Raw genomic sequence first — 23,750 nt, forward strand, 5'->3', positions numbered from 1 at the left:
CTGCCACGTGCTCTTCCTTTGCCTGCTGAGCCCTGTGTGAGGCATCCTCCCCACATGGAGGGGCCAGAGCCCTGTCCCCTGAGGCAGCATCTTGTCGCTTGTGTCCCCACAGCACATTCATCATTGAGAAGCAGCCCCCTCAGGTCCTGAAGACCCAGACCAAGTTTGCAGCCACCGTGCGCCTGCTGGTGGGTGGGAAGCTGAACGTGCACATGAACCCCCCCCAGGTGAAGGCCACCATCATTAGTGAGCAGCAGGCCAAGTCACTGCTCAAGAACGAGAACACCCGCAAGTACGTGTGTCCTTCCTCATGTCTGCCCCTCTCCTCAAGTCCTCGCAGTAGGAAGAAGTGATCCTCCTAGAAAGCTTTCTGGACTCAGCCATTCCTATGTAGGAGTCCTGTTAGCCCTTCTGGCCTATTATGGCTCTCCGTGAAAGAATGCCGCAGGGTTCTTCTGTGAAGATATATGATTTGATTTCACTTAGTAGGAATGCATTCAGGAAAACATTTGTATATTTTTTGTGTACTGTATTTATTTCTTGTATATTTTATGGAGCTGACATTCCTTCTAAACACCACAAGTTTTTAAATACCTTCTGTGTGTCTTTCTACCCCATGTGAGCTGAGCCCTATTGGATTTAGAGTTGCATCTCTCTCTGGTTTGCAGTGATTACAGTGGAGAGATCTTGAACAACTGCTGTGTGATGGAATACCACCAGGCCACGGGCACGCTCAGCGCCCACTTCAGAAACATGGTGAGGATGGAAGAAGAGGAAGAACTGCTTTTCCTTAGTTGCCTGAGGGCTTTGTCACCTTAATTTTCTCCTTTGCAGTCCCTGAAACGAATTAAGAGGTCTGACCGCCGTGGAGCAGAGTCAGTGACAGAAGAAAAATTTACAATCCTGTTTGAATCACAGTTCAGTGTTGGTGGAAATGAGCTGGTCTTTCAAGTCAAGGTAAAGCCCTCCCTCAGCAGTGTGTGTGAGCACGTGTGTGAGTGTGAGTTGTGTATATCACAGAAGAATTGTTTGGATCACATAGTACCCTCTTTTTCATTATCAATGAACAGAAAGTGAGTAGACATCATCGTTAGAACTGTGTCTCTTAGATTCTCTTAAGAGGAACAAACAATAATGAACAGAAATAACTGGAGATGTGGGTAGAAAGAGTCAGGAGAAATGTCACTCAGGGTGAATCTGAGTAACAGTTGCAGTAAGTTTTAGACTTTTTTTTTTTTAAGGTTTTATTTATGGATTTAACAGAGAGGAGAGAGGCGGGAGGGATGAGAAGGATCAATTCATAGTTGCTTCACTTCAGCTGTTCATTGATAGCTTCGTGTGTGTGCCTTGACTGGGTGCACCCAGGGCTTCAAACTGGTGGCCTCAGCTCTCCAGGCCTACGCTGTGTCCACTGTGCCACCACAGGCCAGGAGTTTTAGAAATGTGTTACTTGTGTTTTTCCTACACTCTTTTCTCTTCTCTTACTCTCCAAGTAACTTAGAGAATTTGCTCCATCCTCTAGAAATATTTAATAAAATCTCTTTTACTCTATCTAAAATGTCTAAGATTGTGCCAGAGTGGAAAAGTCATATTATTCCCGGAACCATTCACATTCTGTGTCTAAGCATCCTCAGACTGAAACTCGAAGAAACAGTGACTGTGCTGTGATTAAAAAACAAAACAAAACAAAAACAACAACAACCTAACCAGATGAGAATGGGAAGAACACGCAGCCCATGGTGCTCAGCCCTTCTCCTGTCTCCCTGTAGACCCTGTCCCTCCCGGTGGTGGTCATTGTCCACGGCAGCCAGGACAACAATGCAACGGCCACTGTTCTTTGGGACAACGCTTTTGCGGAACCGGTGAGTGGATGCCTTGGGCCTGTGGGTCTCAAGGTCTTGGTGCCGGTGTCCAGAATCTCTTTCATGCGTTATCCCCGCAAAGAGCATAGAGATAATGCTGCTGCTCTGGGCGGGAGGCAGAACAGGGCGCAGGTAGAAGACGGAAAGCAGACGGGCTGGAAGGCAGGTCGAGGTTTCGATTCAAGCTCCGCCGTTTCCTCGCTCTGTGACTGTGGGAAATTCACTGGACCTCTCTGAGCTTAAGTGTCCCCTAAGTGTCTGCATACTGTTGTTAGACAGGTTAAATTAGATAACATGCAGAATACTTGTCACATACTCAATACTCAGTCAGTATTGCTCTGAGTCCATGGTGGAAACCATACATGGACATTCGGACTTCCAGGTCCCTTCTGAGGTCCCCTCTCGGGAGGTTACTTTAGCTTAGAAGCTGCTTCCTGTCATCTTCCATCCAATAAAGGACAGTGACATTTCATGTTTTTTTCCAAATTTTAGATTCTGTGATTCATCCCGTATCTCTCATGAAGAATGAGACGCTTTGTCCAAGGCTAACAATACACGTTTCTGGCTTCATGCACCCGGGTGCTATCTGAATGCCACTGAGTGCTGCGTGCTGAGCATTTTCAGAGCATCTCAGCAGGCAGAGTTCTGTGTGTCGCATAGTTCCAGTGGAGATTAGTCCAGAAAAGCAGGAGAAGAGGGTTATAGTTCTCTGGGACATAAAAGTATATTCTTTCCTAATGTAAACAGTCTTCTATTCTTAATAGTTTTCCCTGGAGAACAATATTTTTGCTGCAGAGGTGAGATTTTTATCAGAAACCCTATTTTTGTGCTCCAGACCCTGAGTTTGGGGCTCCTGTTAAAGACCACCTGCCTGCATCATATCCTGAGAAGCCTGGATAGGGTTACCCCATCTCTCATTTCCTTCCCTGCCCGCCCACGGACCTCCCTCCCCCGGCCACTTTGGCAACTCCTGCACCGTGTCATTGTGAAAGGATCCTGTCCAAATTAATAAACATTTTCAGAATGTTCGTAACTAGTATACATTTTATGCTATTTTAAAATAAATACATGCTTGAGGGAATTTATAGATACATGTGTGTATATGTCATGAAATAAGCACATTGCAGCATTGCTTAGCTAAAGATTGAAGGTTAATAAATAAATATCTATCTATGGGGTCTGGTTAAATATATAATTGTTCCCCCCTACTGTAGAAGCATTAGCAGCAACAAAAGAAATGAGGAGTTTCTTTATACTCTGATGTGAGGTCTCCTAGCTATAGTATTAAGTGAAAAAAGGGAGATGCAGAACGTGGATTTTATGCTTCCATTTATATTTTTTATTTTTTTAATTAAGTGTGTGTGGGGGGGAGATGGAGAGACAGAGTCCCGCATGAGCCCTGCCAGGGATCCACCCGGCAAGCCCCTCACAGGGCAATGCTCCGCCCATCTGGGCAGCTGCTTCATTGTTTGGCAATCAAGCTATTTCAGAGCCCGAGGCAAGGCTATGGAGCCATCCTCGGTGCCCGGGGCCAACTTGCTTGAACCATTCAAGCCATGGCTGCAGGAAGGGAAGAGAGAGAGAAAGGGGGAAGGGTAAAGAAGTAGATGGTCGCTTGTCTTATGTGCCCTGACCAGAAATTGAACCCAGGACATCTGGATGCTGAGCAAACGCCCTACCGCTGAGCCAACCAGCCAGGACCTTTATATATATGTGTGTGTGTGTGTGTTTTGTATTTTTCTGAAGTTGGAAACAGAGAGGCAGTCAGACAGACTCCTGCATGTGCCCAACCGGGATCCACCTGGCACATCCACCAGGGGGCGATGCTCTGTTGCAACCAGGGCCATTCTAGCACCTGAGGCAGAGGCCATGGAGCCATCCTCAGCGCCCTGGCCAACTTTGCTCCAATGGAACCTTGGCTGCGGGAGGGGGAGAGAGAGACAGAGAGGAAGGAGAAGGGGAGGGTGGAGAAGCAGATGGGCGCTTCTCCTGTGTGCCCTGGCCGGGAATCAAACCTGGGACTCCTGCACGCCAGGCCAACGCTCTACCACTGAGCCAACCGGCCAGGGCCCCATTTATATTTTTTAAAGGTAAAAATGATATATATTTGTTGGCCTGTGTAGAATACCTTTGAAGGTATGAACAAGAAGCAAGATTACCTGCGTTTGGGGAGGGAACTGGGTTGCTAGGGGACAGGAATAGGAAAAGTGACTTCACTGTATAACCTTCTGATACTTTTGAAATTTGATATCATGTGAAAGAATTGCCTGTTCAAAAACATATTTTATGATAATTAAAATGAAGTACTATGGCTGAATGGTATGGAAAGCAGTTTATTAAAAATTCATATTCTAACCTGTTTTTTGGGGGGGGTTGTATTTTTCTGAAGCTGGAAACGGGGAGGCAGTCAGACAGACTCCCGCATGCGCCCGACCAGGATCCACCTGGCACGCCCACCAGGGGGCGATGCTCTGCCCATCCGGGGCGTCGCTCTGTTGCAACCAGAGCCACTCTAGCGCCTGGGGCAGAGGCCAAGGAGCCATCCCCAGCGCCCGGGCCATCTTTTGCTCCAATGGAGCCTCGGCTTTGGGAGGGGAAGAGAGAGACAGAGAGGAAGGAGAGGGGGAGGGGTGGAGAAGCAGATGGGCGCCTCTCCTGTGTGCCCCGGCCAGGAATCAAACCCGGGACTTCCGTACGCTAGGCCGACGCTCTACCACTGAGCCAAACGGCCAGAGCCTCTAACCTGTTTTTAATAAAGATGTCTAACTCACAGTTATTATTCTTCCTTACGTTGTTTCACTTTGAACCAGAGTTCTTTCTTGGCAGAAGGTGTCACAGGCAGGGGTTACAATTGAGCCTACCTGTGTATGAGCACGTATGTGTGTACACACACACACATTCTCTCTCTACCTAGAGAACCAGTGCTTTAGATTTCTGTTTCCATTGAGTTTACAGTATAAGAGCCAGACCTCGATCATGTTTTGTTTTCATGGCCAGGAGCAGGTAGGATTGGACCATATATACGTTCAGCAGCTGATTTACAGGACACTGTAGATAGCATGAATTTATCCTCAGGCTCGGTGAGACAAACGTCTGTAACTACATCCAGCCATCAAGGATTTTCTTTTGCAGATTGAGGGAAGAAATCATGCAGCTGTTTTCTCATAAGGTTCCGGCCTCTCTCCCTCGCAGGGCAGGGTGCCGTTTGCCGTGCCCGACAAAGTGCTGTGGCCGCAGCTGTGTGAAGCGCTCAACATGAAGTTCAAGGCCGAGGTGCAGAGCAACCGGGGCCTGACCAAGGAGAACCTCCTGTTCCTGGCGCAGAAACTGTTCAACAGCAGCAGCAGCCACGTCGAGGACTACAGCAGCATGTCCGTGTCCTGGTCCCAGTTCAACAGGGTGAGGGGCCCACCGCAGGCTGCTCTGAGATCAGTCCTTCCAAACCAGATGCCTTCAGGAGTCTCCCTGGCCTGGCCCTCGTGCTCCCTGTCTCTTATAAAATGCACCCAGAGTAATAGGGAGCTTCTGAATAGATAGACAGCCACGTACTTCTTATGTGGAATATTATATCTTTAAATGTTTAAGTAAATTGGGCTTTGCATGCAGCTAGTGCATTTTGCAAAGGAAACAGAGCAAAGCATATCTCATGAGAAGGAAAGCCTTGGGGTGATCAGAAGGTCATGCTCTGATGTTCCCTGGTGTGTGATGCAAAGGCAGGCTCCCACGGACTCCTCGGCCCGCCAGAGGGAATGCCAAGGAAGGAAACTTCTTCCTCTAGCATCTGCTAATTGATATGTCACCTGTCACTCACATCTTTGATTTTAAATTTAACTTTTCTTTCTCTTTTTATACCATTCCCCCCCTTACAGTGCTTTAAATGCCCTAATTCAGAGATCTCATAGTCTTTAAGTCTAACTCTTTAATTCCTTTAAATGGTTGTGTGTTAACCAGTTGGCCAGCATGTTTGCTGGCAGTCAAAGGAGTTTTTTTAGGGGAGGCAGGAATTCCACTAGAATCAGAAAACTGCACTTTACTGGAGTAACTGCTGTGTGATGGAGCAGTCTCTGTGGCCTCCCAGTGTGGTCTAGTCCAGTTCAAATTTACAGACCCTCTGGGCATCTTAAGATGCAGGCTCTGACTCCATGGGCCTGAGATGAGGCCTAAAAGTTTGCATTTCTTAGAAGCCCTTGGGTGATGCTGCTGGTGCTGGTCATGGACCCCACATCAGAACAGCAAGGGACCAGCCCGCCCAGGCTGGAGGTGTTCGAGGCAGGGGTCCGGGTGTTGGTAACTGCTCTGTGCTGTTTTCCCCCACTTCCTCCTCTTCTCTCTATTTTGTTTTTTGTTTGCAGGACCATTTATTTGGGAAAACTCGGGCCGGTCTTTATATTTGTATGATTCTGATAGTGTAGAATAGATGTTTGTTTTCCTTTTGATATTTCCAGTGAAAATAGATCCAGGTAATAATACTGCTAGTGTTACTTTTGCCTTCTTGTATTCATTGTTGTATCTCCAACCAGGAGAATTTACCAGGGCGAAATTATACTTTCTGGCAGTGGTTCGATGGTGTGATGGAAGTGTTAAAAAAACATCTCAAGCCTCATTGGAATGATGGGTGAGAATCATCACTTCTTAAGTCAGTAAGTGTAAGAAGATCAACTTTCTGGTGTTAAAAAAAAAAAATCACACTCTGCTCCTTTGACCTTTGTGATCCAGGGCTATTTTGGGGTTTGTGAATAAGCAACAGGCCCACGACCTGCTCATTAACAAGCCTGATGGGACCTTCCTGCTGAGATTCAGCGACTCTGAAATTGGCGGTATCACCATTGCTTGGAAGTTTGATTCTCGTGAGTGCCCCTTTCTTTTTAAGAATAGAGCTTTTGTTGCAAAGTAAATACAATTTATTGAGTGCTTATTATTTGTTGAGGCCAGTACTAATTATGGGAAGCACACATGTACATCCGTGACAGAGCCGCAGATAATGAGGGAGCCTGGGTGAAATATGTATTACTGTGGGAAACACCCGTCCAGTTTTGAGCTGTGCAACCCTGACGTAGCTGCCTGTAATCCAATGTCTGTCCAAATCTCAGCTGCTTCCCTTTTGAAAGGTTCACCTTCTTATTACTCAACTTTGAGCTTATTTCAGTGAAGAATTCCTTGGATAGATTTGAGCCATTAGCATAGAAGTAATCTGCCATTTTAATGATTCCTTTATCCTAACATAAAAATATTGTCATTGATCGTTTTCATCTAAGAATGTTAGTTCTTTTCTCTGACCCTCACAATAAGAGTAGTTTTAGAGTTTGTTTCCTGTGACTTACAAAGATTTTAATAGCATTTCATAGTGCTCACACTTGTGGCTGTGAACATGCATTCTCTCTCTTACATCCTTTTGCATTGGGAATCAGGGAGTCAATAAGAAATTTCTTCTAGAAAGGAATAGAATACCATTTGAACTTGAAGTGACCTGAGGGAGATCATTGGATCTTTTTTTAAATTTTTTTATAGAGACAGAGAGAGGGATAGACAGGGACAGACAGACAAGAACAAGAGATGAGAAGCATCAATCATCAGTTTTTCGTTGCAACACCTTAGTTGTTCATTGACTGCTTTCTCATATGTGCCTTGACCGTGGGCCTTCTGTAGACCGAGTAACCCCTTGCTCAAGCCAGCAACCTTGGGTCCAAGCTGGTGAGCTTTGCTGAAACCAAATGAGCCCACGCTCAAGCTGGTGACCTCAGGGTCTCAAACCTGGGTCCTCCGCATCCCAGTCCGTCGCTCTATCCACTGCGCCACCGCCTGGTCAGGCAAGAGATCATTGGATCTTTAGGACAGTGGTATATGCATTGCCAGCTGTCTAACAGCTACTTAAAAAAAAAAGAAACAAACAAACAAAAAACAGCTACTTGTAGTATGTTTGGGTATTAAGATTTCCTGTTCAGAAATCATGTTTAGAATATGATTGTTCTGTTTTTTGATCTAGAGGAAAGAATGTTTTGGAATCTGATGCCTTTTACCACCAGAGACTTCTCCATCCGCTCCCTGGCTGACCGCCTGGGAGACCTGAACTACCTTATCTACGTGTTCCCTGATCGGCCGAAAGATGAAGTGTACTCCAAATATTACACGCCAGTTCCATGCGAGCCTGCCACTGGTAACAATGTTCGCATTCTGATTTGGTTTTGTTGTGTTTTGGTTATGTTTTAGTTGTGTGTGTGTGTGTCCGTGTGTGTGTGTCCATCTGTCTGTCTTGCATGACAGTCTTCACAGCACACAGTCACTGCTGTTTGAGCATTATCCAGGGCAGATGTAAATCCTGGGCTTCAGTCTTCAGTCGTACACAAAACACATCTGCCACTAACCCCAACTATCAAACTGAAGGGAACAAATTGCTTTAAGCTAACAAAATTAGGATGGTAAAATTTTGTTTTTCAATACAGATGGTTTTGTTTCCTAAGCACAAAAATATTAGGTCTTTATTATAAAATTTCTAGAAAAGTATGGAAAAGAACATTGCTATCACGCAACATCTCTCATCTAGAAACCACAGTAAATAATTTGGTAAATATTTTTCCAATCTATGTAGCTATGTAGTCTTCATTCAGTCAGTCAGTCACCAGATGCTTATGAAGTACTTCCGGTGTAGAGGTTAAAGTCTAATGTCAGAAGGAAGACAACAAACAAGTCAATAAATATGTTTATGTAGTGATGGATGCTGTGAAGGCAAATAAGCAAAGTTAAAGGGACAGAGAAGTGCCAGGGAGGAGAACGGGGGACAGTGTCTCACTGCTGCTCTGCCCCCTCCCCTACATTTCCCCCTACCCATCCAGCTGGCCTCCCGGGCCCTCCACGGCATTTTCTTTTTTTTTTAATTTTTTTTTAAAATTTATTTATTCATTTTAGAGAGGAGAGGGAGAGACAGAGAGAGAAAGGAGAGACAGAGAGAGAGAAGGGGGGAGGAGCTGGAAGCATCAACTCCCATATGTGCCTTGACCAGGCAAGCCCAGGGTTTCAAACCGGCGACCTCAGCATTTCCAGGTCGACGCTTTATCCACTGCGCCACCACAGGTCAGGCCTCCGCGGCATTTTCAAACACGCCAGCCGCCTTTCCATCCCAGGGTTCCTACAGCAGCCAGGGAAGGTTTCCCTGAGAGGGTGACATCAGAATAGACCTGAATGAAGTGAGGAAGTTCTACGAAAGATCTAAAGAGAGAACATTCTAGGCCTAGAGAACAAGTGAAGAAACCCTGAGATAGAAATGAGGTTGCCATGTTTGAAAGCCTCCGAGAGGACCCGGCAGGCCAGAGCTGGATGAGCAGGGGTGAGTGGTAGAGGGTGAGGGGAGAGCAAGAGAAGGGGCCCGATCATGTCAGATCATTCCATCCATCAGCTGCTGGGATCTGATATTTCTTAACTTAAAAATATTGGCAGAGTTACAGCTCAGTAAATATAATCTTACAACGTCATTGTAATGATTGCATAGAATTCCATTGTATGGTGATTCCACATGACATCGTCCATGTTGGTTATTTAAGGCACTAACAATTTAGGTTATTCAGTAATTTGTTATGATTAATATTGAGATAACCTGGTACATGCATCTTGTTCAACTATTTCCTTAGGATAAATTCCTAAAGTAGAATTTGGACCGAAGGGTATATATCATACTATTTAAGCGTTTAGACACATCACGGCCGAATTGCCCTCCAGAAAGCAGAATCTGTTTTCACCCCCATAGATGTCTGTTGGAGTCTCTGCTTCTCCATCCTCCTGCCAATCATAGATTCTGTCCATCACTTTCATGTTTGGCAGTGTGATCGGCATAAACATGATATCTCAGTTCTTATTTTCATTTCTTTGATTCTAGGTAAGGTCAAAAGACATTTTCATTAATAGTAATGATAACAATAAATAGAATACTAATAGCAGCTAACATTGGTTGAATGCTTCCTGTTTGCCAGGCCCTTTTCTGAGCACATTTTTATGTAGTATCTCATTTAATCCTCAAAACAGGTCTGTGAAGTAGGTACTATCACTGTCCCCCTTTTACATAAGAGGAACTGAGGCACAGAGAAGTAAATAATTTGCCAAAGGTCACACAGCTAAGAAGAGGCCAAGCTAGAATTTGAGCTCAGAGACTCTAGCACCAGAGCCTGTATTTTCTTAACCTCTGCTTTATTGGCCATTTGTCTGTTTTTCCATGAAATGTGTTCATGTTCCCTGGTTATCTTTCTTTTTTTTTTTTTTTTTTTTTGCATTCCTTTTTTTCTTGATGTGTAAATGATTTTCTATAGTAAATAAACCCTTTGTTATATATAGCAAATATTTTTCTCAGTGTGTCATTGTTCTTTTAATATGTAAGTTTTATTTTGCTGAAGTTTTATTTTACAAAGACTTGTAATTGGGCTATATAGAGCAATCTCTGTCAGCCTTTTCCCTATACTGTCTCTCATGCCTTCCCACCCTAATGTGATGGTTATATATCCTTGTGGGGGAAAAAAGCCAAAATATTACTAGGTGTATATGGTAATTGAATTAAATCTATCATTCCTGTTTTTTGTTAGCACAGTTAATCTCGATTTTTAAAATCATATGTTTTACAGCATTTCATAGGTTTTTATCTCTTCTGCCAATTTATAAAATTCTCTGTAGACTATAAAGCACAAACAAGCAGGAGATATTAAGAAAACGTAGCCCCTGACATTTGAGGCCTAGAAGAAGCAGGTTAGGATACCAAGCAATTTGTGAACCATGAAGCATTTTACTCTCTTGGGCTCCTCCATCCCGTTGACCATAGTTTAATCTTCATTGTGTTACATAGTCCAGATTATACTTATTCCCATACATCTCCAGGAAGCAAGGCTTCATTTGCCGACTTCAGACTATCCCATTCCTACAACCTATTAGCGGGATTTCCATAATCAGCCTTTTAAAAAGTTGTAACCACGGCTAGCCAGACCGCTTCCAGGTTGACCCCCTCGCCTGCCACGTCCCAGTGGGATTCTGTGGTGAGCGGAAGAGAAGCACACACCAGCATGCATTCTTTTTAACCAGCCACAAGCCATAGACTGTACTCACTGGAATGAGGAACTATCGGATTATCCCCAAATGCAGAAGCCCCAGGGGCATGAAAGAGCTTGCAAGTACATTCACTTTCCTAAAAGAGTGGATACTTCCGGAATCGTCAGATCAAATTAATTCCTCTTTAATGCTTAGATTTTTTTGTGCAATCCCTGCCAATTGTTTGTACATCTGCCACTTAAAAACCTTCATTGATAAGGAAACCAGTTCTTTCCAAGAGAGCCCATTTCTTTTTCGGGCACTTCTAATTATGAGAATATTCTTCCTTATAGGACTAGGACTTTGTCCTCTTCTGACCTCCTCCTGCTGGTCCTAATTTTGTTTCCTAGGACACAGAGCAAGTCCTGTCCCTCTGCCACATCTGTGACTTTAAACTTTTTAAAGACACTTTTTCTTTTCACAGTTAGTATGTAATTAATGCTTGATTTTGATTTGTATTGAAGTATGTATTTGCTGTGGTTTGAAGAATTTATGAACATATCCAAGCCAACTTGGGACTTCTCCCTTTCAGTTTTAGTTATTGAGGTTTGTCTACGCCACGTCGTCCTAACAGATTGAAATGTTAAGTGCTGTATCATTTCCTAAGATAAAATTAGGTGGTTGTCTCCTATCCTAAGAACAGAGATGATTCATAAGGGAGATTTCATTTTTATTCCATTTGAGAACTTTGGTTCTCATCACCGTTCCCCCCTCGGCAGCTAAAGCAGTGGACGGATACGTGAAGCCGCAGATCAAGCAAGTGGTCCCTGAGTAAGTGTCCGGGGTCCAGCTCTGGCCTCCTGCTGTCTCTGTCCCCCCCTGGCTGTCCTCATCCCTCACCGCCACCTCCTCCTGTTCAAGGCCCAGTGTTCCCCCTAAAACCTGGCTCCGCCCCTGGGGAGGAAACTGGGCGTGGTCACCATCAGACCAGTCCTGCAGCCAGAGCCCCAGGCCCAGTGGGCACTTGGTCCTTCTGCCCCTGAGAAAGACATCAGGATGCCCCCCGAGCCCCTCCCCAAGTCAGCTGCTGCCCCGAGGCCACTGAGGTTCTGCTCTGCTTCCTCCTACAGGTTCGTGACATCTGCAGACTCCGCTGCGGGCAGTGCCACCTACATGGACCAAGCCCCCTCCCCAGCCGTGTGCCCCCAGGCTCATTATAACATGTACCCGCAGAAGTAGGTTGTCTTCTTACAGAGCTCCACGGAGGAACTGGGTGCTTGGCCTCAGGCTGGACCCCTGGAGGGCTGGTGGGCCAAGGAATCCGGAGTTCCTCTAGGTCTGAGACCACCCAGCCGAGGCCGGGCTCTGGTGGGAGGGAGAGATTTGACTGGAAGATGTTGGTAGTTCAGAGTGGGGTTGGCCAAATATCATCTCCCAAAATGGAGATATTTTTCTTCAGTATAAGGACCAGATGGGGTTTAGATGTGTCTGGACAGCCAGTGTTAGGGGCAGTGGCAAGGGGAGGGGGGAATTTTATTTTATATATTTTTTTCTATTACAGTTTACATTCAATGTTACTTTATATTAGGTTCGGGTGTACAGCACAGACGTTACTGCGGGGGTAGATATTTTAGTCTGAATCTCTCTGTCCAGCTGGTGAAGGACTCTGTTTCCAAGTGTTCAGATCAGAAGAGATTCTTTTCCCATGAAGCGTAGGCTGAGGGTGCAGGCAGTCTTTGGGCGGCTCACCTGGCGGGCTGTGGGGTTTGGGGTGCTCTACTTCTCCTCGTTGGCCTCTGACAACCATCCCCTTCCCCTTCCTCTCTTCTCATTTCCTCCCAAGCCCTGACCCTGTCCTTGACACCGATGGGGACTTTGACCTGGATGATACAATGGACGTGGCGCGCCGCGTGGAGGAACTCTTAGGGCGACCTATGGACACTCAGTGGATCCCGCACGCACAGTCATGACCTCGCCTCTCCACCTTCCGCTTCTTTGTCCTCACCAGAGGAGTTACTCTTGTGGATGTTTTAATTCCATGAATCGCTTCTCATCAGAAACAATACTCATAATGTGAAGTGTTCATTCTAGTTGTGACTTTAGTGTTTCTGTGCACAGTGGCACCCGTGAAGGGAGTGTGTGTGTGTGTGTGTGTGTGTGAGAGTGAGTTTGTATGTTGTGGTGTTTCTCCCCCTTGCTGTCCAGAGTGTAGCTGCAGCACTGGGGCTACAAACACAGGCTGTGGTTGTTTTAACCTTGTACAAAAAGGCAGTTGGTTCCTTCAGCCCTGGAACTTGGCCGTGTGTCTTGACAGTGACCTGTGGCCGTTCAAGTAAGAGGACAGAGGGAGGAGAAAGTACCTCCTCTCTGGTGAGTCTTTGTCACTGTGTCTGCCAAGCAATTGTTATATAACCATGACCGTCTCTGCTTTTCTTCTGAAATGTAGAAACTGCCTTTGACAGAAAGCCAGTCCTCCCTCCCTGTCCCCTTACCCCGTTTGCCTGGGTAGGGATGGGAAAGGGGGCAACACAGGAGGGTTGTTGGGGCAAGGGGAGTGAGTCTCATGTCTTCAGATGGGTAGTGGCTTTTTAAATGACACGTATCCCATCTTACTGTTCTCTCTGGCCTTCCTCCCCCCTCTCTGTCCCCCTCCCTGCTTCTCGCTCAGTTGCTCTGTGTCCACATGTGCAGACCTGTTTGATGAACTGGAGGGAAGGAGAGAAGGTCCCGTAACCGAAGCTTACAGTGTTGATGGCCTTGGTTTTGCGGCCGGAGTGGGATGCCCAGCCCTGACTTGCGGGTGCTGAGAATGTTGTCCTGTGGCCCAGGGAAGCTGCCGTCCGTCCAGTCTGCCCACCCTTCCTCCGTGCTGGAAGGCTTATTGACAACAGCTTTCTGCTAATGTTGGATGGTATTTTTGTTTCTAAATTGGGATTTCTTCTTTTCCCCTTCCCACCCTAATTTGACATCAGAATTCTTTTTTCCTGTGCCAGGCCCTGTGCCATTCACACCTAGGTCACCTCGTTTCCCTACACTGTTCACACACAATGTCTCGGGGAGGGCCAGCGTGTTCAGCAGGTGGTGGTGCCCGCCTTGTGCAGGGTGCTGGGTGTTAGGCATTGGTAATTTGGGGAAATGCAGTTGGTGAGTTTGCTGGAAGTTTGGTGAGCTGCAAAAACAACAGAAAAAGCCTTGGCATAATCTTGTCCATAGTTTCTTCCACAGCTTTATACCGGAAGGAAGGAATGGGCCCTGGCAGGCAGCGGGGAAGAGAGGGGAGCAGGTACACTTTCCGGGTTAGGCCTACAAGGCCACCCTAGTCCCCCTCTCCAAAAAAAAAGGGACATGAGGACACCCAGGAGAGAATGGCCCTAAAACCTTATTTTTATACATGTGAGTAAATATATTTTTTTTACAAAAATAACTTCTGAACTTAGCGTTTTGATGATAAAGGAAAATATTCCTCTGTAGTAAATTATTTATTGGAAGATGACTTTTTAAAAGCTGCTGTTTGCCCTGGCTTGGTTTCATACACTGATTTATTTTTCTATGCCAGGCAGTAGAATCTGTCTGCCTCTGAGGAGTAGACTGACCTTCCATGGATACCAGCATTGGTGTAGGATGCTGCTAAGCCCCTATGTACCCCTCAGGATTAGATTAGAATTGCACCCGCGGGGATGGGGGTGCCGGGGAACGGTGCGAAAGGAAGGCTGACTGCGCTCAAACCCAGCCTCAGCCCTCGCCTGCCCCTGAGGATGTCCTCATTGTCCCAGCATGGGGGCGGAGGGCAGACATACTTTCAGACTGGTAGCGGATCCAGGGCATGCTGAGGGTGGAGTTGGGGTGGGTGGGAGGGTGGGTGCTGAGTGTGGGTCCCCATGCTGTAGAGTTGCTGAACTGTCCTCAGTTTTCCTGAGGCTGTGCCTATTGATGGGAGAGGTTTTTGACTGAAAAGTGCACTCGCTATCTGCATTGTACTTGCTCTCTTCTCTCTGTTCCTGCAAACCAGAAGAGGTGATGGGAAGCCTTGGCCGCCCCCACCTCTCACTCGCTCCCAGACACACACACAAGTCATCACAGCGTTCCGACTCCACGTGTGCTGTATGAGGGTTTTGTAAGGGGCGGGGGAAGACAAAGTGGATATAACTTAAAATGAGAGTATACTTTTATAACTTTTCTTTTTAAAACTTTGTGAAATTATTTCAGATACATATTTTAGTGTTGAGGAAGATTAGTATATAGACACCAAGAAAGTATTGTGTACAATTTTACTTGGAACAATCACAAAATAGTGTATTTTATGTTACAATAAAGGCTTCCTCTAAAAGGACAGTACGGAGTTGTGTTTTAATTTTTTTCCGTCAGGTGGCGGGGGAGGGTGGTTTGACAGGGAAAAGTTTGAAATCATCAGTGTGACTGAGAGGAGGAACTAGTTGGGAATTGGCTCCTCTGAGAGCAAGTTGCCAGCTTTGATGCAGATGGGGATATTTTCTCCCTTCCTGCTCATAGGATTCTTTGAAAATTAGAATGATAGTCTTTGTCTCCTAGTTTCCCGACTCCCCACTCTTCCTATTAGAAAGCTCACCTTTAAAATTCAGCACGGGTAGATTGCTGAGCCAGGTACTGTGCGAGTGTATGGGATGAGAAATTGTTCCTGCCTTCAAGAGGATTAGAGTTCAGGGAAAGGCAGGTAACCACCAGTTGTGATAAAATAGTGGTTCATGCTGCTATTAGTAAAGGTACCCCAAAACCATTGTCGAATACAAAAGAACACAGAGGAAGGGCACTGAACAGCTTGAGCTGGCTTTTTTTTTTTTTGTATTTTTCTGAAGCTGGAAACGGGGAGGCAGTCAGACTCCTGCATGCGCCCGACCAGGATCCACCCGGCATGCCCACCAGGGGGCGATGCTCTCCCATCCGGGGTGTTGCTCTGTCGAGACCAGAGCCACCCTAGCGCCTGGGGCAGAGGCCAAGGAGCCATCCCCAGCGCCCAGGCCGTCTTTTGCTCCAATGGAGCCTCGGCTGCGGGAAGGGAAGAAAGAGAGAGGAAGGAGAGGGGGAGGGGTGGAGAAGCAGATGGGTGCCTCTCCTGTGTGACCTGGCCGGGAATCGAACCCTGGACTTCCGCACGCCAAGCCGACGCTCTACCACTGAGCCAACTGGCCAGGGCCTTTTTTTTTTAACAGTGACAGAGTCAGAGAGAGGGATAGATAGGGACAGATGGACAGGAATGGAGAGAGATGAGAAGTATCAATCAGTTTTTCGTTGCGACACCTTAATTGTTCACTGATTACTTTTTCATATGTGCCTTGACTATGGGGCTGCAGCAGACCGAGTAACTTCTTGCTCGAGCCAAGGACCTTGGGTCCAAGCTGGTGAGCTTTGCTCAAACTAGATGAGCCCGCGCTCAAGCTGGCGACCTCGAGGTTTCAAACCGGGGTCCTCCGCATCCTAGTCCGATGCTCTATCCACTGCGCCACCGCCTGGTTAGGCTTGAGCTGGCCCTTAAGGAACAAAATAGGAGTTAAAAAAGGGAAAGGCACCCTGGCCGAAAAGCTCGGTTGCGTTAAGCATCGTCCTGAAGCACGGAGGTTGCTGGTTTGGTCCCCGGTTGGGGCACACACAGGAACAGATTGATGTTCTTGTCTCTCTCTATCCCTCCCTCTCACTAAAATCAATACATTTTTTTAATTAAAAAAAAAAAAAGCCTGACCTGTGGTGGTGCAGTGGATGAAGCATGGGCCTGGAATGCTTAGGTTGCTGGTTTGAAACCCCGGGTTTGCCCCGTCAGGGCACATAAAACAAGCAACTACTATGAGGTGATGCTCCCTGCTCCTACCCCCACCTTTCTCTCTCTCTTCTCTAAGAAAATCAAAATCTTTTTTTAAAAAAAGGGAAAGGCATTCAGTTTTTGGGGGGAGTTTGTGTGTGTGTGTGTGTGTTTTTTTGTATTTTTCTGAAGCTGGAAACGGGGAGAGACAGACTCCCGCATGCACCCAACCAGGATCCACCCGGCACGCCCACCAGGGGGCGTCGCTCTGCTGCGACCAGAGCCACTCCAGCGCCTGAGGCAGAGGCCAAGGAGCCATTCCCAGCGCCCTTGCTCCAATGGAGCCTCGCTGCGGGAGGGGAAGAGAGAGACAGAGAGGAAGGAGAGGGGGAGGGGTGGAGAAGCAGATGGGCGCTTCTCCTGTGTGCCCTGGCCAGGAATCGAACCCGGGACTTCCGCACGCCAGGCCGACGCTCCACCACTGAGCCAACCGGCCAGGGCCCATTCAGTTTTGAAATGGGCACATCACACACAAGTGTGCCATCATCCCCACCCCTGGAAATTTCTAAATATATGGTAATAAAGTAATACACTCCTAAATAACAAATGGATCAAAAAAGAAATCGAAGGTAAATTAGAAAATACTTCGAGACGAATGAAAATGAATACACAACATAAAACCTACTTGGTGCAGAGAGCAGACCTGTGCGAAGGAGCTGGGCTGTGGAAAGGAGAGAGAGGCTGCGGGACAGGTTGGGGGCTCAAAGGGAGGGTGTTCGTTTCTGAGAGCCTGGGTTGAGAGCACAGCGGGAGGGAGAGAGGGCTTAACCATGGCAGCAGAAGAACCTCATTCTAGAGCACAGCTTCTCAAACTTCCCAACAGTAGAGTAAGAGCCTAACTTCAGTGGGTGCCTTGCTCCAAGTTGCAAAACTACTACCTTGTGTCACAAAGAAGTTTGATTTTCCCTGGGACAAAACCAGTAAGCTAACACAGACGGTGACCCCAATTACCAGGTCAACTTAGGGTGAACTACATGCGACAAATGGTGCCATGGAGTTCTCTGACTTGAGGACTAGTTGTTATTTATCTTGAGAACACGTGTCATGGGTCCTATCTCCTTGGCTATAAACAGGAGTGAGACTCTTTTCTGTATTTGACAATGTCTTGCCTGGGATGCACATCACATCCTGGCTTAATGTTTATTCAATAGTAAAAGTGTTTTCTTTCCCACTACCTTTGCGGAGAGAATTTCTGGGTCGGGAGAAAAATGTTGGTTTTGAACAGTTCTCAAGCTTGAATCTGCTGCAGGATGGGGTGCGCCCCACCCCAGTTGAAACTGCTTCCTGGCACTCTTGTCCACAGTCAGCTTTCTCTTCCTCCACTTGCACAAGTTTGAGGACCACGCTATTCTAGCCCTAGCTTCCCAAGTCTGCCAGCTTGGGCCAGCACCCAGCTTGTCCCCATCAGGCAACCTGCTCCTTTAAGAGCACCCCCCCCATCCCAGCTCCTCCCTCAGGCCCAGTGGCCGGATTTCCCTGTTGTGAGGCCCAACCCTTTAAAGCAATGACTTCATCTTGCTGGCCGGCTGTATACTGAGACCAGAGTGCTGAGGGGGCTCTGGGTGCTGGGAGTAGGTACAGGTGGGCTGTGACAGGTGCGTGTGGGACATGAACCACTGCCTAGGGCTCGGGAGGGACACAAAGCTGGAACAGGGCGGATCCTGGGACAAAGCAGAGCCCCTTGGGAGTGGTCAAGACCTGTCATCCATTAAGCAGCCGCTGTGTGCCAGGCACGGTGCCAAGCCCTTTCGGCACCTTCTGAGGGAGTATTATATTCCCATTCAACAGATAGGGGGACGGAGCTCAGGGCAGCCACCCGAATTACCTGGGACTATACAGATAGCACGTGGCAGAGCCAGGATCCAAACTCAGGTCAGTGTGACTCTACAGCCTGATGCTCTCTCCTCTGCCTCACCTGCCTGACAGGGATCCTTGTCTTCTTCCCAAACTTCCTTTGAACTTAGTTTTCCCATAGAATGGGGGGGGGGGGTAAGAAACCAGTTGTTCCCTGAGGTCCCAATGCCAGCACTCTGGTCCAGTGGTGGGATTCGGCCTGTTCACACTGGTTCGGCAGAACAGACACCTAATTTTTTGTTGAGTTTGGCAAACCGATTGTTAAAATGGCATTTGTAATCAGGGTTCTCTCCAATGTGGAAATCATAAATTTACATTCCTTACTCTTTTTTAACATTCATATGCGCAACAGCGTATTCTAAGCATCTGTAGTAATGTTCATTCCATCCATAGATATAAAAAAATTGACAAAACTATTCTTATTTATTTATTCATTTCACAAAACTCATACCATTAATGAAATACTACATACATTTTAATTTCCTCACGTTTGGTACTTCAGTAAATGCATAACGTAAAGAGAAAAGGTTCCAAACAACCAAGGAGTGACAAGCTGTCATTGGAAATATCTTTGTGTGTGTGTGTGTATTTCTGAAGTGAGAAGTGGGGAGGCAGAGAGACAGACTCCCGCATGCACCCGACCGGGATCCATCCGGCATGTCCACTAGGGGGCGATGCTCGGCCCATCTGGGCTGTCGCTCCATTGCAACTGGAGCCATTCTAGTCCCTGAGGCAGAGGCCATGGAGCCGTCCTCCATGCCCAGTCCCACTATGCTCCAATGGAGCCTTGGCTGTGGGAGGGGAAGAGAGACGGAGAGGACGGAGAGGGGTAAGGGTAGAGAAGCAGATGGTCGCTTCTCCTGTGTGCCCTGGCCGGGAATTGACCCCAGGACTTCCACACACCAGGCTGATGCTCTTCCACTGACTCAGCCGGCCAGGGCTGGAAATATCTTAAGTAACAGTTTTATTATTTTTTTTGTCAGATGTTATTTAATATTTTTTCATTAATATTTTAAAACTCTTATAGTCTAGTTTTGTGTACCTCTTTTATTGTTCTTATTTGTTTTAAATGCATGAAATAGTGAACTATCTTTTGGTGTATCTTTCTTTATACTTACAACGGTCATGAGGGCAGAGAAGCAGTTCAATTATTTGAATCCCATCACTGCTCCAGTCCCTTCCTCCTCCCAGGAGCTGCCTGGAGATGCTGCTGCTGCTCCTGCTGCTGCTGCTGCTCCTGCTGCTGCCGCTGCTGCTGCCGCCACCACTGCGCATATTCCAGCAGCAGCAGCAGCAGCGGTCCCGACGTCCCAGGCTGTCCTGGCTTGCTAGCCTCCGGTACCGTGTGGCATGGGGGACCCTGTGCTGGGCGGCCGCCTGGCAGCAGTGGAGACTGGAGCAGAGCACGCTGCAGGTGGGCCGCTGCCAGCGGCAGACCCTGCGGTGGTGTCTGAAGCGGGCCCAGGATCCCTGCCCTCCCCTCAGGGGGAGCACAGGTGTGTTTTCCAGCGTCAAGGGAGGTGGTCCAAAGAGAAAGAAACCCCACAGGACAGTCAGATTCCAGAACCTGAAGACTTCCCTTCCCCTCTCTGCTGCCGTCCCAGAGAGGCCAGACCCAGAGACTCTCTCTCCCAGGCTGAGGGTTGTTCACAGTGAACTTTCCCATCCTGGACCCTGATAGCCCCCTCCCCAGATTCTTCTGTGTCCCTTCCTCAAGAGTCTCACCAATCTTGCTTGAAACTCTTGGGAAACCCTGTGGCTTCATGAGGAATTTATGATGTTTTTGGGGGCCACAGATATGAGCACCTTCCAGAATCGTCTCCCTCTGACCAAGGCCAGCCAGGCCCAGGGAGAAGAAAGTGGGGAGCAATTCCTGCCCCCTTCCTCAAAACCGCACCTTGGGGAGGCCTCTCTGCAGGTAAACTAAGAAGGCTGGAGCCCCACCATAGACCTCTACTTGTAGCCACAACCCTCCATCAGGGTGGGCAACGAATCCCCAAATGGGGGGCTCAGGGTCTGACTCAGGCTGGGGCCAACCACCTCTTTCATCTCCCCCCAGGCTACCTTTCTGGGTCTGGCAGCCCTAAACAAGGCCTACCCAGAGGTGCTGGCCCCAGGAAACACAGCCTGTTTGACTCCTACATCCCCCTGGCCCTACTCCCTCCCCTGGCCTTGGCAAGCCCTCAGCCAACCTAGCCCTCCTGGAGCCAAGGACCCTGCGACCCTGCTCCTGGAGGCACTGAGGTCCCCAGGGCTGCGGGCACTGGAAGCCAGGACAGCAGTTGAACTCCTGGACATCTTCTCAGGCCTGGAGGCTGATGGAGAAGAGCTGGTTGAAGCAATAGCTGCTGGGAGCCCAGGGGCACCTCTCCCTAGACGGGCAGCTGAGCTGCGGGAAGCCCTAGAGCAGGGCCCCCGAGGACTGGCCCTGCGGCTCTGGCCAAAGCTGCAGGTGGTGGTGACTCTGGACGCAGGAGGCCAGGCGGAGGCTATGGCTGCCCTGGGGGCCTTGTGGTGCCAAGGGCTGGCCTTCTTCTCGCCTGCTTATGCTGCCTCTGGAGGTCAGTAGGACTCAAGGGTGGTGAGCTGGGGCCAGGGGCAGAAGGCACACAGCTAGCTGCCATATAGTGAGGCCTACATTATCATCTGATTTAATCCTCCCCAACACCCTGTGCATCCTCCCCGACACCAGCAGCTCCATGTTAGAGATGGAGAAACTGAGGCTCATAGGGGTTGCACAAATGCGCACAGCACCAGCACCTGCCATATCCAGACCACTGCCTCTTCCCAGTTAGGGCCCCAGAGGCAGTGTGCGGAGCCTGAGGAGGCCACAGAGGGGATGGAAGGGTAGCAGTAGGATCAGATGCTCAGAGGATTGAGGCCCCAGGGTCCAGGGTGAGGGCCTAGCAGAAAGCAATGGCGCCACCAGATGAAGAGGCCGCTTGCTCCTCGCAGGGGTGGTGGGCCTGAACCTGTGGCCAGAGCAGCCCGGTGGGCTGTACCTTCTGCTCCCTTGTGCTCCCTTGATTGAGCTGCTCCCAGCCAAGGAAGAAGGCCGGGAAGAGGCTGCCACCACTGTTCTGTTGGCCGAAGCCCAGAATGGCAAGGAGTACGAGCTGGTGCTGACCGACCACGCCAGCCTTACCAGGTGACCACCTGCCCACCCCCCAGCCACCTCAGGCCTTCCAGGACCCGGTTGAAGGGCAGGGGCAGGCAGGAGCTAATGAGTCCTTGGGCCTGACCTCACCCCCACTCCCACCCGTCAGGTGCCGCATGGGTGATGTGGTACGGGTGGTCGGAGCCTACAATCAGTGCCCAGTCGTGAGGTTCATCAGCAGGTAGGTGACTCCTGGGGAGCTGAGGGGCTGTCCCTGTGCCCTGGGTTCCTCTGCCTCCCCCTCTCTTCTCTCCAGGCTGGGCCAGACCCTGAGTGTGCGAGGAGAAGACATTGGCGAGGACTTGTTCTCCGAGGCCCTGGGCCGGGCAGCAGGGCAGTGGCCAGGGGCTAAGCTGTTGGAACACAGCTGTGTGGAGAGCAGCGTTCTGGGTAAGCTTCTCCATCGGCTCCCACCCCTTATACTTGGTTGGCTGTCTCACAGCCCATACCCATCCTGCTGGGAGACCTCTAGGAAGGAGGTAAGACCCAGCCTCCTTTGCTGCTCCTAACAAAAGTCCTTCCCATGTCTAACTCCCATCCCTCCTACAGCAGTCTCTCCCCATTTCCTTTCCTGGCCAGTTTCATATTTAGGACTAGGCTCTTGGTTCCTCTCCCCTTACCCCCCTCCAAACCAACAAACCCCCAGTTTCCCATGAACCTCAGAGTAGAGAAGACCGGGGTGGGGCAGTGGGCACTGGCTTTGGAAGCTGCCCTATTCACAGGAGTGTGTGTGCACGGGGTTTGTCTGCAGATTGCTCTGGGGGCTCTGCTCCTCACTATGAGGTGTTCGTGGCACTGAGGGGGCTGAGGAACCTGTCGGAGGAAAATCGAGACAAGGTATATGAGACAGACACAGGATCTGACTGCATGTCCCCTTCACTCTGCACGCCCCCAGATGCAGTGGGTACAGCAGAGTGCTGAGGAGGTGGGGGCAGGGAGGAGAACCTTCCTGAGGCCCTGGGAAGGGAAGGATGAGTCCCACAGACACGCGTGTGTACACACGAAACTCCTACCCACACGTACAGTGGGCACAGTCGTGTGCACCTCATCCAGCCTCACGCAGGCCGTTCTGTTCTCAGCTTGACCACTGCCTTCAGGAAGCCTCTCCTTGCTACAAGTCCCTGCGGTTCCGGGGCAGCGTGGGCCCTGCCAGAGTCCACCTGGTGGGGCCAGGGGCCTTCAGAGAACTCCGGGCAGCCCTCGCTGCCTGTCCCTCATCCCCCTTCCCTCCTGAGATGCCCCGGGTTCTGAGGCGCAGGCCCCTGGCCCAGCTCCTGCAGAGGAGAGTGTTGTCCTGAGCTAAGGCCTGCCTACCGCCCTCTCCACCCCCTGAAGCTGCCTCGCTCATTTCTCTGGGGCCTCTCTGGATGGGAAGCCCTTGGCCAGGGTCTTTGATTCTGTGTCACCTGTTAGTTGCTTATCAGAGCTGCTGGGCCTTGGGGAGGTCCAACCTAGTTGGTCAGTTCTGAGGACGTAACTTCAGGGGTGTAGCTGATGCCACCAGTGACCTGCCTGGAGTCCCCTTGGCCCACCCTGGAGGACACTTCTAGAGAGTTCCCATACATGCTGATGGCTCCTGTGCCTCTCAGCCCAACGTGCCAGGCAGGCTGCAAGTGTTCCCAGGAGCAGCCCTCCGTCGACAAGGAATAGGAGTTGTGAATACCGACCTAAGCTTTATTATCCTTCAGTACGACACCTGAAGCGTATTCTGCATCAGCTGTCCACAGTGGAAAAGCTCTAATTAACACCGTTCTTAAGGCTTTCCTCCCATCCCTCCCATCTCCACTCCCTTATGTGTTTTCTAGGATCACCTCTCAAATAAATCTCTTGCACCCAGATTCTTGACTCGGGGTCTACTTTTGGGGAAACTGTTGTGGTCCCTTCTGCTCTGCTGCTGCCACGGCCTGCCCCTTCCCTTCAGCTCTGACCACCAGGGCTCTCCCCCCTCTCTCCACTGGGGTAGGCCCCACGTGTGTGTGCACTCAGGAGTCCTTGCGGACCTCTGCCATGGCCTAGGTCAACCCAGAAGACACAGAGCCCCCTCCTC

At 49.0% G+C, this 23,750-nt stretch overlaps 2 protein-coding genes across 10 annotated transcripts in view; both read left to right on the top strand.

Annotated features, from left to right (window-relative positions):
• Positions 1-15,194, top strand: part of LOC136326952 (signal transducer and activator of transcription 5B) — a 73,437-nt gene extending 58,243 nt beyond the window's left edge. For 6 of the 7 annotated variants that reach the window (XM_066263602.1, XM_066263601.1, XM_066263603.1 and 3 more), the window contains 11 exons: positions 113-292; positions 669-756; positions 835-957; positions 1,770-1,862; positions 5,055-5,261; positions 6,383-6,477; positions 6,579-6,709; positions 7,846-8,016; positions 11,642-11,693; positions 11,993-12,097; positions 12,706-15,194. In XM_066263602.1, the coding sequence (XP_066119699.1) occupies positions 113-292; positions 669-756; positions 835-957; positions 1,770-1,862; positions 5,055-5,261; positions 6,383-6,477; positions 6,579-6,709; positions 7,846-8,016; positions 11,642-11,693; positions 11,993-12,097; positions 12,706-12,832 (1,372 nt within the window). In that variant the 3' untranslated portion in view covers positions 12,833-15,194. Of the gene's footprint in view, positions 1-112; positions 293-668; positions 757-834; positions 958-1,769; positions 1,863-5,054; positions 5,262-6,382; positions 6,478-6,578; positions 6,710-7,845; positions 8,025-9,600; positions 9,999-11,641; positions 11,694-11,992; positions 12,098-12,705 lie in introns of those variants that run through there. The other variant, XM_066263604.1, reaches the window with a different exon arrangement.
• A 2,976-nt stretch (positions 15,195-18,170) lies between these two features.
• Positions 18,171-23,534, top strand: GHDC (GH3 domain containing). Of its 3 annotated transcripts, XM_066263607.1 has the most exons (10): positions 18,171-18,287; positions 18,481-18,564; positions 19,738-20,042; positions 20,343-20,464; positions 20,606-21,107; positions 21,502-21,694; positions 21,813-21,884; positions 21,960-22,093; positions 22,455-22,540; positions 22,783-23,534. In XM_066263607.1, exons 3-10 carry the CDS (start codon positions 19,751-19,753, stop codon positions 22,999-23,001), a joined length of 1,620 nt encoding a protein of 539 aa, XP_066119704.1. In that variant the 5' UTR covers positions 18,171-18,287; positions 18,481-18,564; positions 19,738-19,750; the 3' UTR covers positions 23,002-23,534. The 3 variants fall into 3 exon arrangements, with proteins under 3 accessions (XP_066119704.1, XP_066119705.1, XP_066119706.1); XM_066263608.1 differs by lacking the exon at positions 19,738-20,042; XM_066263609.1 differs by lacking the exon at positions 18,171-18,287 and having other exon boundaries at positions 18,483-18,564; positions 19,721-20,042.
• Positions 23,535-23,750: the final 216 nt, after the last annotated feature.

This window comes from Saccopteryx bilineata, chromosome 2 (assembly GCF_036850765.1).
Source record: "Saccopteryx bilineata isolate mSacBil1 chromosome 2, mSacBil1_pri_phased_curated, whole genome shotgun sequence".
Classification (NCBI taxonomy): domain Eukaryota; kingdom Metazoa; phylum Chordata; class Mammalia; order Chiroptera; family Emballonuridae; genus Saccopteryx; species Saccopteryx bilineata.